General features: G+C 49.5%; 1 protein-coding gene across 2 annotated transcripts in view; it reads right to left on the bottom strand.

The window, feature by feature from the left end:
* COPS7B (COP9 signalosome subunit 7B) overlaps positions 1-16,653 on the bottom strand; it is an 87,352-nt gene that overhangs the window by 35,450 nt on the left and 35,249 nt on the right. For both annotated transcript variants that reach the window (XM_085635698.1, XM_085635699.1), the window contains exon 3: positions 12,116-12,191. In XM_085635698.1, coding sequence (XP_085491824.1) covers positions 12,116-12,191 — 76 coding nt within the window. The remainder of the gene's footprint in view (positions 1-12,115; positions 12,192-16,653) is intronic.

Here is a 16,653-nt window from a genome sequence, read left to right on the forward strand (position 1 = left end):
TTCCCTCTCCTTGGTCCTCTTTTTCTCTTTCTTTCTTCTTGATCCAAGACCTCTCGTAGGCATGACTCGCCTGGAACGTCATAGGTCTCAATGACCCCCGTAAGGTCAGAAGGGTTTTATCTTACCAAGACCGCCAAGCGGCTGACAGCCTTTTTACAGGAGACACATTTTGCGCCCATGCACTCTCACTCCTTTGCTTAGAAATTGTTGCCTCCCCGATATTTTTCTTCGCACTGTTTCTGTGCTTCTGATGCGCCCTCGCTTGGCTTTTAAAATACATGAGACCTATGCAGACATTGCAGGTAGATGACTTGTTAGATCGCTTGATAATATACATCTAGCATTGGTCGACACATATGCAATCAACGTCGATGATCCCAAGTTTTTCCCTGAGATTTTTACTAGGTTGAGCGCTTTTGGGGATGACACTGTGGTATGGGAAGGAATGTAGGACTCGACCCGCTATGGGACAGCTCAGGTACCAGTTGCTCAGTGAAATCATCCTCAAGCCTCGACTACTGGCTTGCCTCGCCTGAAATTGCCACCTCAGTGTCAGGGTTCAGCACTTACCCTGCACGCTTTCTGACCACCCGCCAGTTCTGCTTGCCTTCGCTCCTCCTAGCTCCAACTTCCGCGGCCAGGCTGGAGCGTTCCGGCTTCCTCTCTTTGAGATTCAGTCTTGAAAGCCAAGACTCTGCCTGAGATTGTAGAATATTTTCAGTTCAATGTGAATCAGCACCACAGTATACCACAATATTTGAAGCCTTTTAAGCCTGTATCCGTGGACAAGTTATCCCCAAGAATGCCAGAGTCTTGAAAGACATTCCACAGCAACTAGACCGTCTGGATTCTGACCGCAAAAAACGAGAAGCCGCAATTGAAACCAAACCTCAAAAAACCCGTTTGCAAGACCAGATTTTTCTTCTGCATTAGTTTTAGGAACTGGCAGTCTGGGAAGTACATCCGCTGGGGAAATCTGCTCTAGCTAGGCAATATAGACAGGGGAAGAGACCGAGCAGGACACTGGCTTGGTTGCTTAAAAGGAAGCAGGCCAGATCTCATATTGTTAATATAGAGGGCAAGCAGGTGCTTACTCACACTGAGAATATGCCATCCACCCCTGTATGCTATTACTACCGCCGGTACACCCCCAGGAACAAGTGTCCTTTCACTGATATTATCGACTATCTCAACGGTGTGGCCCTGGTGTGGCTTGATGACTGTCATAGACAGCTAAGTCAGCCACTGCTACGGACTCTTCAAAAGACTTCAAGCCCCCAGGTACAGGCAGACAATGATTTTTATAAGCATACAAACATATCCTTGCCTCCCTCCTTATTGAATTCTATGCCGAAGCACTCGGAGATAGATAGCTGCCCCCTTGGAGGAAAGCAGCTATTTCATTTCTCCTTAATCCCAATAAAGACCATATCAAATGCGCCCATTATCAACCCCATGCGATAATACGTTCTTAGATAAAATCCCTGCCACCAGACTTGTTCCATTACTGGAATGCATAGTTGCCCCTGCACAGTCTGTTTTTGTCCCACATAGATCCACGTCATTTAACCTATGAATAGTATTCTCCATGGTTAACCAAATCAATCCCGTGGCACTCGCACTATTGGAGGCCGAAAAGGCGTTTGACTCCTTAAACTAGACATTAATATTTGAGGTCCTCCAACGATATGATATCCAAATCAATCAATCAATCAACCAATCAATCAATGAATTTGTAAAGCGCGCTGCTCACCCGCTAGGGTCTCAAGGCGCTGGGAGGGGGGTGCTGCTACTGCTCAAAGAGCCAGGTCTTGAGTTGCTTCCTGAAGGAGAGATGGTCCTGGGTCAGCCGTAGGTGGGTGGGGAGGGAGTTCCATGTCTTGGCCGCTAGTTAGGAGAAGGATCTTCCCCCGGTGGTTGTTCTGCGAATCCGTGGGACAGTGGCGAGGGCGAGGCTGGCGGATCGGAGCTGGCGGGTGGGTGTGTAGATCGTGAGGCGGTTGTTGAGGTATTTGGGGCCCATGTCGTGGAGGGCTTTGTGTGCGTGGGTGAGGAGCCTGAACGTGATCCTCTTGCTGACGGGGAGCCAGTGCAGGTCTCTTAGGTGGGCGGAGATGTGTCTGTGGCGGGGGATGTCCAAGATGAGTCGTGCAGAGGCGTTCTGTATGCGCTGGAGTCTTTTCTGTAGTTTGGCTGTGGTTCCTGCGTAGAGGGCGTTCCCGTAGTCCAGTCGGCTGGTGACGAGGGCCTGGGTGACCGTTTTTCTGGTTTCGGTGGGGATCCACCGGAAGATTTTTCGGAGCATGCGCAGGGTGTTGAAGCAGGATGATGACACGGCGTTGACTTGCTTGGTCATCGTGAGGGAGGAGTCCAAGATGAAGCCCAGATTGCGTGCGTGGTCCGTGGGCTTGGGGGCGGTGCCCAGAGCAGGGGGCCACCAGGAGTCGTCCCAGGCGGAGGGGGATGGTCCGAAAATGAGGACTTCCGTCTTGTCCGAGTTCAGCTTCAGACGGCTGAGCTTCATCCATTTCGCGACGTCTTTCATTCCTTCCTGGAGGCTGGCTCTGGCGGTGGCGGGGTTGTTATTGAGGGAGAGGATCAGCTGGGTGTCGTCAGCGTAGGAGATGATGTTGAGGTTGTGTTGGCGTGCGATGGCTGCGAGGGGGCTCATGTAGACATTGAAGAGGGTGGGGCTGAGCGAGGAGCCTTGAGGAACGCCACAGATGATCTTGGTGGCTGCTGAGTGGAAGGGAGGAAGGCGGACTCGCTGGGATCTGTCGGCGAGGAAGGAGGTGATCCATTCCAGGGCTTTTCCTTGGATACCGGCGTGGTGGAGGCGTGTAGTTAGGGTGCGGTGGCAGACAGTGTCGAATGCAAAACAGCCTCCCTGCTCTTATCTTGCTGTTGTATAAAGGTCCGGTGGCCGAAGGCTCTGCTAACTGCCTCGCTTCGCATGCCTTTCCGGTGGAGCATGGAACGAGGCAGGGCTGCCCACTGCTACCCCTGTTTATTCTCGACTTGGATCCTCTAGCTTGATTGCTCCAGGACAGGCATTTACATAGAGTCATTTGTTTTTGCCATATACACCTATCATTACCCATATACGCAATCGATGTGCTGCTTTTTATTTGAGAACCCAACACCAACCTTACCTTCCTGATGCGGAGATCAGTAAGTTTAGGATATACTTTTTGTCAAGAATTCCTGTCATACAAGGGAAACACGCCCTTATGTAAACAGGAGAGCTGTTACATAACTCAAGGGAAACACGCCCTTATGTAAACAGGAGAGCTGTTACATAACTCAAGGGAAACACGCCCTTATGTAAACAGGAGAGCTGTTACATAACTCAAGGGAAACACGCCCTTATGTAAACAGGAGAGCTGTTACATAACTCAAGGAAAACACGCCCTATAAAGGGAGGAACCGGGAGGTACAAGGCTGTCGGATATTGTGTTTACACCGACGTACCTGCTTCGTGAAGAGCAGTGTTCAGGAGTGGTGCTCCAGTAAGGCAAGAACGGAGGTAGGTCGAGTCGTTACTCCCTGGGCCGTGTCTTGCCCCATCGTCACCTGTGAAGGACCCGGAAGCTCTACCGGTCAACCATTGAGCTTCGCTTTTTGACTCGGCTGAGTCCAAGCGCAGTGGCGCTTTTGCTGGTTGGAGTCGTAACTCCCAGCCCGACCAGAGACACAGGGACTGCCAGCTGTAACGCACACCAGGAGGTGTTTGCCGCGTTACAGACTCGGAAGTCCACAGGATCGATCGAGCGGCTGCTCTCGGTTCAGTCTTCTTGCTTGTGATTGGGGTATCGGTGACGCATCACCAGGAGGTGACTCAACGTTCCGGTGCAGTCTGAGGAAGAGGTTGAGCGGCTGCTCCCTTCAGGTAGAGACCCCGGCTGGGTGTTTCCCTGACTCCTCGATTCTCCCCAACACTCTTCGTGCCCCTCACAGCCTACCGATTGGCATTGTCGGCCATTTCATTTCTGCCCTCTGTTGGCATACGCCGGGATCGGCGTATATGCAGAGGACGGTTAGGACCATCCGTGCTGTGGGCTGGTAACGTACTTAGCCTGGAGGATTCCAGTGACTATAACTTTTGTTTGTTCTTTGTATTTTATTTGCCTTCATTAAAAGAACTAACCCTTCACAAGTGGTTGCGTCCTCATTGTCGTGTCTGTTAAACGATCCTGAGACGTTCAGGGCGTTACAAAATATCCGACCTTAATAACACTAACTGTCTCCCGGTCGATAACAGACATGGCAACACTTGATAATGTGCTGGCTGCTTTAGCGGCCATGCAAGTTGAAGTGGCTGCCTCTAGGCAAGAAACAGCCGATGTAAAAGCCAGACTGGATGCTATCCAATTGGACCCGCTCACGCCCAGCACCTCCCTCACGAACCAGACCCCTGCGGTAGTAGTGGAAATGCCGGTAGCCATCCCCTTGGCAACACCAGAGAGGTACAGTGGGGATCCTAACACAGTGCAGGTATTCCTCACACAAGTGGCGCTACATTTATCGTGCAAACCAAAGGCGTTCCCCACGAGTCAGGCTCGTGTGGCTTTCCTTATATCCTATTTGGCTGGAAACGCGGCACAATGGGCCGTACCTCTGGTGAGCAGGGACGACCCCCTCTTATGTGATTGGGGTGCTTTTCGCGAGGAATTCCTGAAGGTATTCGACAGAAGGGCTGACTCGTACACGGCGGACCGTGAAATGCTTGAGTTGAGACAGGGATCCAATGACCTGGTGCAGTATCTCAACGCGTTCCGAAGGCTGGTTGCGGAAACCAAGTGGCCTGTTGCTAAACAGACGGCGCTCTTCCATCAAGGGCTGTGCGATGAGCTCAAGGACGCCGTGGCTCATATTGACCCTCAACCCAAGACATGTGAGGGCCTTATCAACCTGGTATTACGGCTGGAACATAGGCTAAGTGAAAGAAAGGGGGATCATGGGAGAAAAGGAAAATCCCTTCCATCCTATGTGACGGTGGGAAGTCCTGAAACTTCCACCGCATCCAAGGGAGAACCCATGGACATCAGCGCAATACGAGCGAGCCTCACAGCCACGGAGAAAGAGTCACGCCGTAAACAAGGATTGTGCCTATATTGTGGCAAAAAAGGCCACTACGTACGTGAATGCCCTGCCAAACCGAAGACGTCACGTTATCGGGCCAACCGGTCGGTAACAGCCGTGGTGGACATACCGGCGGAAAACTAGAGGACTCCAAGACCAGAGAAGGGGCATCTCGGAGTCACTCATCCATCCCTTCACTTTCCAACTCGGTCACTAAGGGACAACGACACCTGTTTATCACGGTGCACGTGGGAGTGCATGACCAGTGGATACCCGTTGTGGCCATGGTGGATTCAGGGGCCACTGGCATGTTTATGGACCACAACGAGGCATGCAGGCTAGGGCTAGTGCTTCTTCCCAAAGCAGTACCCGAAGACGTCTATGCGGTAGACGGAAGGCGATTGGTGACGGGGCCCATCGGACAGCACACGGGGGTCCTTCCGATGAGATATGGGAGGAACCATTTGGAACAAATCGATTTTAACATCATCCGAGCGCCCCAATATGGCGTCATATTGGGATTGCCGTGGCTACAGAAACACAACCCCTTTGTGGATTGGCCAACACATCGCATCGAAATGACGTCACCGTATTGCATCCTGCATTGTGGAATAAGAACGGAATCCCTTGACGCAGATGAGAGCGGGAGTCAGACGGTGGCTACAGCGGCAGAAAAAGATGTGGCTCTCCCCCAGGCTTATCACAGTTTTGAGGATGTATTTGATGAGGTGAAGGCGGAAGTGCTACCACCACATAGACAGTTTGACTGCCAGATCGACCTGGTGCCAGGGGCCAGCGTTCCCAGCGGCAGGCTGTATGCCCTGACGGAGCCTGAAAACGTGCATCTCCGGGGGTACCTGGATAAACTCCTCAGGCTAGGATTCATCCGCCCGTCCAAGTCTCCGGCCGCCTCGCTACTCTTCTTCATCCCGAAGGCTAATGGGGAGCTGAGAGCCTGTGTGGACTTTAGGGCATTGAATGCGATAACCATAAAAAATCGGTACCCCTTGCCTCTTATCAGTGTACTTCTGGAACAGGTCAAGAAAGCTCGTATCTACACCAAGTTGGATTTGAAAGGGGCATACCATCTGGTGCGCATGAGGGACGGAGACGAGTGGAAGACCGCCTTTAAGACCAGGTTCGGCCTTTTTGAGTACCTCGTCATGCCGTTCGGTCTGTGCAACGCCCCGGCAGCCTTTCAGTACTTTTTGAATGAGGTATTCAGAGAGGAGTTGGATATCTACGTGGTCGTATATATCGACGACATCCTCATCTATTCGTCCAGTGTGGAGGAGCACGTACACCACGTCAAAGCTGTGCTCCAAAAGCTGAGGGAAAACATGCTGTTTTGTAAACTCAGCAAGTGTGACTTCCACGTCACATCCGTGGAATTCCTCGGAGTGATGCTGAGTCCAGAGGGACAGGAGATGGCAGAACGAAAGATCAAGGCGGTGAAAGAATGGCCGGTGCCCCAAAGCGTGAAGGACGTCCAAAGTTTCATTGGCTTCGCCAACTTTTACAGGCGGTTTATAGATGGATTTTCAGGAGTGGTGGCCCCTATCACACAGCTACTGAGGAAGTCCAAGGAGTTTGTCTGGTCCCCTGAAGCGAACAAAGCCTTTGAGGCCCTGAAAAGCGCCTTTGGTAAGGCGCCGGTGTTGGCTCACCCCGATCCGGATCTCCCCTACGTGGTGGAAGCGGACGCGTCGGATGTGGCGCTGGGGGCTATCTTGTCCCAACGCAACCACGACACAGGGGTGCTTCATCCAGTTGCGTACATGTCCCGCAAACTCAAGGACGCCGAACGCAACTACCATATTGCGGAGAAGGAGCTTCTCGCAATCAAGGACGCCTTCACCGAATGGAGGCATTGGTTGATGGGGGCAAGACATGTGGTATCGGTGTACACGGACCATCGGAACCTACAGTTCATGACGGCCACTAGACACCTTTCTCCCAGGCAGCTGCGGTGGATGATCTTCTTTGCGGGGTTCAACTTCCGCATCACATATCGGCCGGGGACGGAAAACCGGAAGGCGGACGCCCTGTCCCGTCAATCTGCAGTTAAGGAACCATTGCCTGCAACCGAGCGTTCCATCATTTCCCCGAGGATGGTATTGGGGGTTATCCAACCGGATACTTTCCTGAGGGGAATAAAGAGAGGGATCAGGTCATTCGCATGGCGGAGGTGGCTCCTCAGTCACAGAGAATGGCAGCTGAAGGACGGGATACCCCTGAAGGGCAGGTGCCTATTGATACCCACGCCTAGGCTAAGGAAACAAGCATTCATCTGGTGCCATGACTCTCCATGCGCAGGTCATTTGGGCTTTGAAAAAACGGTGGCTAGCATGGGACGGCATTTCTGGTGGCCAACCATGAGAGTGGATGTCAGGAGGTGGGGACAGGAGTGTCCTACGTGTGCTACCATGAAGGCCGACCATGGCCGAACCCAAGGGCTCTTACATCCACTTCCGACCCCGGATAGACCATGGGATAGCATATCACTGGACTTCGTGGTGGGCCTACCGGTAGACCAGGGGATGACGGCAATACTGGTGGTGGTGGATTACTTGACGAAAATGGGGCACTTCATCCCCTGCAAGAGAGTCCCTACGGCCGGGGAATTGGCGTCACTACTCCTAAAGAATGTGGTACGACTGCATGGATTACCTGGGGTGATCGTGTCGGACCGGGGGTCGCAGTTTACTGCGCAATTCTGGAAGACTTGGTGCACTGCGCTGCATGTTAAGACCGCCCTGTCCACCAGCTACCACCCTCAAACGGACGGCCAAACCGAGCGCCTGAACCAAACGCTCAAACAGTATCTGCGATGTTTTGTGGACCAGGGCAGGGAAGAATGGGTCGACTTGCTATGGGTTGCAGAGATAGCCTATAACAACGCCACTCACAGCTCCACACAGTCATCTCCGTTCTATAGCAACTATGGCCAACATCCCAGGTTCTTGCCATTTCTACATCCGTTCAGAGAGGACAGGATTCCCGCCACAGCGGACAGGGTGGCACACATAAAAGACACGTTGATGCGCTCAAGGGCTGTCCTAATAGAGGCCAAGAGAAGATACAAGGCTGCGGCAGATAGGAAGAGAAGGCCCGGGCCACTGTACCGCACTGGAGACTACGTCTGGATATCCACAAGAAACATGAGGTTTCGAAAGAACAGTGTGTTCCATCCCAAGTACATGGGCCCCTATCGAATTACCAAGTGTATGGGTCCCGTGAACGTGAAGGTGTGCTTGCCCCAGTCATTGCGGATACACCCTGTCTTTCATGTATCATTGCTCAAACCAGCACCCTCCAAGCCGTCTGGGACACCTAGGCCGGTATGCGTGGAGTCGGAGGTGGAGTATGAAGTGTCGGGCATACGGGCGTCCAAATGGCGCAGGGGGAAGCTGTGGTACCTGGTTGCGTGGAAAGGCTATGGCCCGGAGGAGCATTCATGGGAACCGGCTGAAGGGGTTCATGCTCCGCGCTTGGTCTCCTTGTTCCATCGGCGTTTTCCTGCCAGCGCTGGACCCGTGGGGAGCCGCTGAGAGGGAGGATGTACTGTCAAGAATTCCTGTCATACAAGGGAAACACGCCCTTATGTAAACAGGAGAGCTGTTACATAACACAAGGGAAACACGCCCTTATGTAAACAGGAGAGCTGTTACATAACTCAAGGGAAACACGCCCTTATGTAAACAGGAGAGCTGTTACATAACTCAAGGGAAACACGCCCTTATGTAAACAGGAGAGCTGTTACATAACTCAAGGAAAACACGCCCTATAAAGGGACGAACCGGGAGGTACAAGGCTGTCGGATATTGTGTTTACACCGACGTACCTGCTTCGTGAAGAGCAGTGTTCAGGAGTGGTGCTCCAGTAAGGCAAGAACGGAGGTAGGTCGAGTCGTTACTCCCTGGGCCGTGTCTTGCCCCATCGTCACCTGTGAAGGACCCGGAAGCTCTACCGGTCAACCATTGAGCTTCGCTTTTTGACTCGGCTGAGTCCAAGCGCAGTGGCGCTTTTGCTGGTTGGAGTCGTAACTCCCAGCCCGACCAGAGACACAGGGACTGCCAGCTGTAACGCACACTAGGAGGTGTTTGCCGCGTTACAGACTCGGAAGTCCACAGGATCGATCGAGCGGCTGCTCTCGGTTCAGTCTTCTTGCTTGTGATTGGGGTATCGGTGACGCATCACCAGGAGGTGACTCCGCGTTCCGGTGCAGTCTGAGGAAGAGGTTGAGCGGCTGCTCCCTTCAGGTAGAGACCCCGGCTGGGTGTTTCCCTGACTCCTCGATTCTCCCCAACACTCTTCGTGCCCCTCACAGCCTACCGATTGGCATTGTCGGCCATTTCATTTCTGCCCTCTGTTGGCATACGCCGGGATCGGCGTATATGCAGAGGACGGTTAGGACCATCCGTGCTGTGGGCTGGTAACGTACTTAGCCTGGAGGATTCCAGTGACTATAACTTTTGTTTGTTCTTTGTATTTTATTTGCCTTCATTAAAAGAACTAACCCTTCACAAGTGGTTGCGTCCTCATTGTCGTGTCTGTTAAACGATCCTGAGACGTTCAGGGCGTTACACTTTTACATTCCATCAGTTGGTCTGAACTGGGCCTCTTTCCGCTCTCAGCATGTAATGTGCCAGTTGAGCTGGAATATACCAGTAGATGGACTAGATATTACATCAGATAACTGGGTATAGTCCTCCATCATAGGTCTATAAAGGTTATTCTGCTAAATTATGGTTCAGTCATTGACCCTCCTCCCCCCACCCCCGTGGCTTAAACTCTCATTAGCTCCGGGGGGTAGAGTTGCTCTCATCAAAATGATTGTCCTCTCTAAACTATTATATTTCTTTACTAATATTGTGATTCCTTTCAAGAAACAGTTTTTTATAATGTTACGGTCTCTCTTAATCAAACTGATCTAGGCATACAAGCCGGCTAGGATAGCTTGAGACTTCTCGATTCTTCCATATGCTGATGGTGGCTTCGAGGTGCAGACCGAACTCTACTATCTGGCTGCCTAGTGCCACTCTGCTAAGTTTTGGTACAGCCTGGATACTCGCACTCCATATCTAATCCCCTAATGAGATCACACCCGTTGGGTACCGTTGCCCTCTCTGCTCCCTCTCGGTCTTCCAGGATGGCAGTAATATATCCAAACGGTAGTCATCCTCTCGGGTGACTAGTGCGCTACAAAAAAACAATATAACATAACAGAGCCACCACTTGCTGGGAATCTGGGAATGAAGGTCCGTTTTGTCTGTTTTTCCCGGCCACTTCACAAATGTCCAATTCTTTGCTACCACTCACAATTGATTGTAGCAGACTACCCTGTCGAAAGAAACCATGATGACGATGGGCCACCTATATGTGGAGGGGAGAGTTCTATCACTGAAGCATATTGTTGGATTTTTTTTATTTACGCTAGATAGCGCAACTCTGTTAGATCCGCCTTACCCAACTTTCCAATGGCACCTGATGACTTCCCATGACTTCCACAGCTCATAACCTCGCCTGACTCTATGGTGTGAGTTGCAAGACTTTAAGCCATTGTGTTGCAACTTAGGAGGGTTAGACGGAGGCAGCTCGGGTGTTCCTGAGAGGCGAAGCTGGGTTAGCCCTTGCCTGAGGCACTGTGTGCTTATTGCTGTGTGCAAACCAGCACAATCTCAAGGAACGATTGGCACACATTTCCTACATTACAAGTACTTGCATAGACCACAGGTCATGTTGCTGGGACATGTGAAGGGCATAGCTCTTGGCTAAGAGTCGGGTGGCTGCTAGATATTGTGACCTGCAACGATCAGATTGAAATGTACACTATGCCCCAACCCCCTACAACCTGGCCCCAGATATCTGGGGCCCATATCAATCTTATCTACTTTGTACCGCCCCGGACAGTCAGTCTGCCACCTTTGTGCCAGAGGCTGAATGACAATGTCACCCTTTGGGGTACACAGATCTCTAATATGCATTTTTTGCTGCTGCACAATCCATGCCCTTTTTCCAGAGCTTTGCTTGTGACCATTGAATGCCCGCCCCTATTACATTCTAGATCTCCATGGTTGTGTACTCATGCACCCAGGGAGGAGTTACGATGTCGCTTTCTGTCGAAATTTTGACATGTGCTTTTCCTCACATGACCGCTTGTACTGTTTGCATAGGAGGACTGCTCTGTAGTGTTGGTACATAACTTAAAATAAAATATAAGAATTTAAAAAGTCTTGCCATTGGGGCGCAAGTTCTTTTGGGGCCGATCTAAAAGGTTCAAGCTCTTCACAGTATTTTGGAAAAGTTCTGAGACTGGAGACTTACAGAGGTTGTTCACTTTACACATAGACAGGGAGATTTACCAGGAATGCTCATAAGTGAGAGTGGGATGTTATGGCTATTCGTTTCCAGGAGACATTAGCCTGTAACATGCAAGTGTTTCTGATGCAGGCGATGCTTGGAGTTTTCCGAATCCATAGGTACAGTGAGTTCAAGCTTTCTGTGCTGCTTTGGATAACAGACTTCTAATATTTCAGAAGGGACTGGGGGTGGAAGGCTTTTTTTCCCAAATCAGACAGGAGGCATGTTTTAGGGCCTTACTGGTGGTACGGAGAGGACTTCCCAGGGTCGATGAAGCTACTACTGGGAGTCTTCTGCAGTGGTGCTTTGGAGAGTTGGTTCAGAAGGGTGATGTTTTCCAACTGATGGGGTGCATAACTTGCACACTTGTTATATTTCTTTGCTGTGGGTCAGTTTTGTTAAATTGACCACATATGTTTTTCCATTTTCACTACAGAACGCAAATAAAATCACTTGAAAGACTCAAGATAAAGTATTCCATTAGTACTGCTAAGGGAAAGGGGGCTTTTTTATCCATCACTTTTGCAGATGAGAATAAATACAAAGTACGTCCGTTGAGCCTAAATGGTCCATCTTTCATTCAAAGCTCTCAACACAGCCACACATTTGACAAGGGAGCATCCTACCACCTCACACATCACAAGTGTTAAACACTCAAGCCTGGTCTTACCTACATAATCTTTATAGGTTCCATAGGCAAACAAGTTCAGCAACTGTAAGTAGGCAGCATTGGGACCTTCAGCAAGCTGGTGTGGAGAAAAAGTAAATAAAGGGGGTAAAAATGAAAGTTTTTGATTGCCAAAGCCTCTACACACAACACTTCTACGTTGTGCCCAAGTGACTGTACATTCCCCATCACTACATGGTCCATATTTAATAAAAATCAAACAGTAGACCACCTTACATTTCTACCATGATTATACCTTTGTGACAACCAAATATGGCGTATATACAGAAAGTCATCGTAACATTTATGAGTTAATATATCATGATGATTAAACATCACAGTGGATGACCTGAAAGAGTGATATACAAAACATTTACCAAGGTTGTTAGCTGATTAAGGTTCGTTGGAGGCCAGAAAAAAGTTCATAATCAGCTCAGCAAGAACTGCCAGAAGGGCAGTAAACTAATACACTCACAACCCTGCAAGGATATACAAGAAAGAGTAGGCTAATTTGGCGAAGGTACATGTACAAGAATAGGATCCATCAGAGTGTAGAGCAGCTGATAAGACGTCTTCACAGTGGTTTGCTTTTCAGTAGATGTGCATTTAGTGAGCCCCAGAGAGCTCTTTTACTGTTGATTACGTCTGGGTGGTTTAATGATATATAATCACTGTTCTGGGTATACCAAAGCAAGTCCCACAAGGTAAAAACGGAGACCCGATCAGCATTTTACAACTGTTTGGGTATGGTTTTTAGACTCTGAGTCAAGCATGAGACTAGGGGTAGGATAACCTACTCTTAAAGGCTGGTATGGCATTCACGCCTTCAGCACCTAACTGATTACACAGCAGTTGAGTGTAACTTTAACTTGCATTCACTTTTGTTGATCATGGATATTTCATTTTGCAGTTGAAGGTCCACTGCATAAAGTCTAAGCATAAGCCAACTGAAAGCAACTACAGCATCAGAACAACCCATGCACACCTCCATCACCCATCGTAAATCCCAAGCGAATCATAGATGGAAAGAACCATAACATTGCAGGAAAAGCATCTAATGGATTTCAGAGTGAACATTAACGTTTGGAACAAATAAAACACACAGAAATTCACCAGCTATAGTTAGCAGCGCTAACTATCACTTGCGCCACCTCCATGCACGGCTTAAGACCTCACATATGACTTCACATGCCATGCTCTATGACATCATTTATAACATCGTTGACATCTTAAATGACATCATTGATGACATCAATGAGGATATCATCCAATGAATGTGCTAGTTTTTTAAAATAGTTTACACAGTAATGTGTAACTACTATATTACTTTTCCACTTAATTGGGCACAGTTTGGGTGTAGCTAATGGGTGTAAGTATTTATAAAATGCATGTGCTCGTAATGCACCACAGCTGTATAGAGTTACTGAACAGGTTATAAGTCTTTGTATTCCAGAGTAATTCTGTGTTCAAGTGACATTTGACTGGTGTTGAGCATGCTCCACACACGTTTTTTGGTTCTGCAGCAAAGGTTTTCAACAGGAGAAATATTTTATGTAGTAGATGCTAACTTTTGCAAGAAGCTTTGAGTTACTATACAGAATTGTCTCAGCATGACAATTTCTAATTAACATAGAAAACTATGTGCACCAGGTACTAAGCTATGTACATGTGCTAGTTTCGCTAGAATAGATGAGCTATCTGTAAACCTTTTGCCGCAGTATGTTCTTTAGCACCCCCAGATCGTGGTTATTTCTAGCAAATAGTGTGTTTTTTATTTTTTTACACCTGTTGCATAGAGTGTACATTGTTCTTACTAGTTTTGTTTTATTAAGCTGATGTATTTATTATGAGTTTCACTGTCTGCAAACAGTGTGATATAGAATAAACTCTCTCCCCCCAAAAGTGAATGCTTCAATTACTTACCGGTAATTGTATTACTCTGAGTTCTCTTCCCTCCCTTCTATTCATTAGACATGAGGCATTCCTGCCTCCACCAGACAACCATTCCACGTGATTCCTAATCCCCCTCCCTTCAAGTAATACCACGTAATCCGACACCCCACCAATTAAAGGTTGGCCTGGGCTACTAGGGAGGGATAGATGTAATGAATAGAAGTGAAGGAAAAGGACTCCGAGTAGTCAATTATCGGTAAGTAATTGAAGCATTACCTCATCGTCCCTCCCTCGCTTCCCTTCATTACAGACATGTGATGTACAAAGCCAAACAGGACAACCAAATTGGTAATGCACAAAAACATGTTTATTGAGTAACGCAGACATAAAGGAAAGGACCGCTATCCAGGCACCATAGCGGACAATAACTTAGACAAAAAACACTCTGACCGGTCAACTTACTGCACAATCCGGTAATGAGAGGCAAAAGTCAAAGGGGAAGGCCATGTGGCCGCCTGGCAGATCTCAGAAATGGAAACACCCTTGACCTCAGCACAAGAGGTAGCCATAGACCCCCTGGAACGACCCTGAACCCCCAAGGGAGAAACCTGACCAGAAGTCTTGTAGGCCAGAGCAATTCGAGTCTGAATCCAACGACTCAAGGAAGAAGTTGAAGGATGCAACACCCTATCAGCCGAACAAAAATTCACAAACAGGGAATCGGAAATCCGAAGAGAAGCCACCCTATCCAAATAAATCAGGAGAGCCCTCCTGACATCCAAAGAATGCAGCCTCACTTCTAACGCTGAGGAAGGTGACTCAAAAAAGGAGGGCAGATTCAATTCTTGGTCCCGATGGAACTAGGAATCAACCTTAGGACGAAAGGAAAGGACAGGCCTCAAAATTATTCTGTCCTCAAAAACTCTACAAAAAGGATGCTTAAAAGACCAAGCACCCAGTTCACACAACCGCAAAGTGGAGGAAATAGCCAACAAAAAGAAAGTTTTAAGGGACAACAAACGCAAATCCACAGAGACCAGGGGCTCAAACGGAGGAGCCATCAAGGCCTCCAAAGACAGATTCCACAAAGAAAGTGCTTCCAAGAAGGAAGAACATTACGCAACACCTCGAAAAGCCTCCCCACCAAACCATCAGGATCAGACAGATTGCCCCTAGAACTCCGAAAAGCCTTATCGCAGCCCACTGAAGTTTGAAGGAGGCAACCTTCCCCCCAAAGAAGCCCTCTCCTGTAGAAACAGCATCACATCAAACAAGGCAGAAGAGGTAGGGTCCAAACCCTTACCCTGACACCACCTTTTGAAAGAACAGTAAGTGACGCAAGTAAGACTTATTGGTAGAGGAGCGTCTACCCACCTGGAGAGGCAAAGTCAAACCAGTCAGAACCCCCTTATGCAGCAGACCTAATCGTTCAACCTGTAGGCCGCCAAGCGCATCCTGGACAGAACATCCTGTTGCAACACAGGAACACCAAGGGAGAGGGAGTCAGGGGCAACAACCACTTCAACTCCGTCCTCATCTCCACAAGAAGAGGAAACCAAGAAGCTGGGGCCAAGAGGGCAACCAGACTGACGCCCCAACGTCCAGACCCTGAGAAGGAATCTGAGAAGCAGTGGAAAGGAAGGAAACGCATAAAGAAGCCCCGGAGGCCACTGGCAGAAAAGAACGTCCACCGCCCAGGCTCAACCCTCCCGACTCCAAGAGCAAAACAGCAGAACTGTAAGGAGGACAGCGTCAGCAGTGAGGAAGACCGGAAGGGGACAGGGAACGACCCGGAACCTCCTGCACAGCCAGAAGCAAGCAGCGGTCTAGTGTCTGTCAAAGTGTGTGGGGAGGAGCCTCTGACGACAGCGGAAGGGGAGGACAATAAAGACGACAGCGGAAGACAGAGTGTGAAGCCAGAGGAGAACAATGAGAGCGGAAGGAGGCGGACGGTGGAATCGAAGGAAAAGGGCAAGAAGGAGGAGACGAGCGAGAAGGAGGAGGACAGAGGTGCAGAGGAGACGGATCCAGAGGAGCGCGTTGTGTATGGCGTCCAAACCCGGTGGGCTGCAGGAAGGAGAAGACACCTCCTTACGCACGGTCCCAGAGACGGACCGTGGCTCAAGGCGAGTACCACTAAGGGGATCGTTTTGGTGGGGGTGGCGGGGAGGCACGGGGAGGTAGAACACACGGGTGAAAGCCACCGATTACATTCCTCACATCCCCTTTCCCCACTACAGCAGTATTGGTGACGGTAGCACTATCAGGACAAACCCCATAGGTCCATTACTTACCCCGGTCGGTTTTCTTTTTCCTTCCCAGCCCACCGAGAGAGAGGAATCCGAAAGACTTGGACCTTGCCCTGACGACCCGGAGCAGAAACCAAGGGGAGGAGTTATCCCCTGCGCCATTTGTGTTGTTTGTTTTTTTTCTCACGCCCAGAACTTTGACTTTTCACCAGCTTATTGCCCACAGAAAAACACAAATAAACTATACGTTTCACGTATTACAACGTCCTGTGGTCCCTTACATCCTCCCAGCATCCCTCATCCCCACAAAGTGGTGTCAGAAGTGGGATTTCATCCAGAGGGGTCGAACCATGACACAGCCCGTGCCCATCGAGAGGATAATCAATCAGCTTGCGGAAG

This window comes from Triturus cristatus, chromosome 11 (assembly GCF_964204655.1).
Source record: "Triturus cristatus chromosome 11, aTriCri1.1, whole genome shotgun sequence".
Lineage (NCBI taxonomy): Eukaryota > Metazoa > Chordata > Amphibia > Caudata > Salamandridae > Triturus > Triturus cristatus.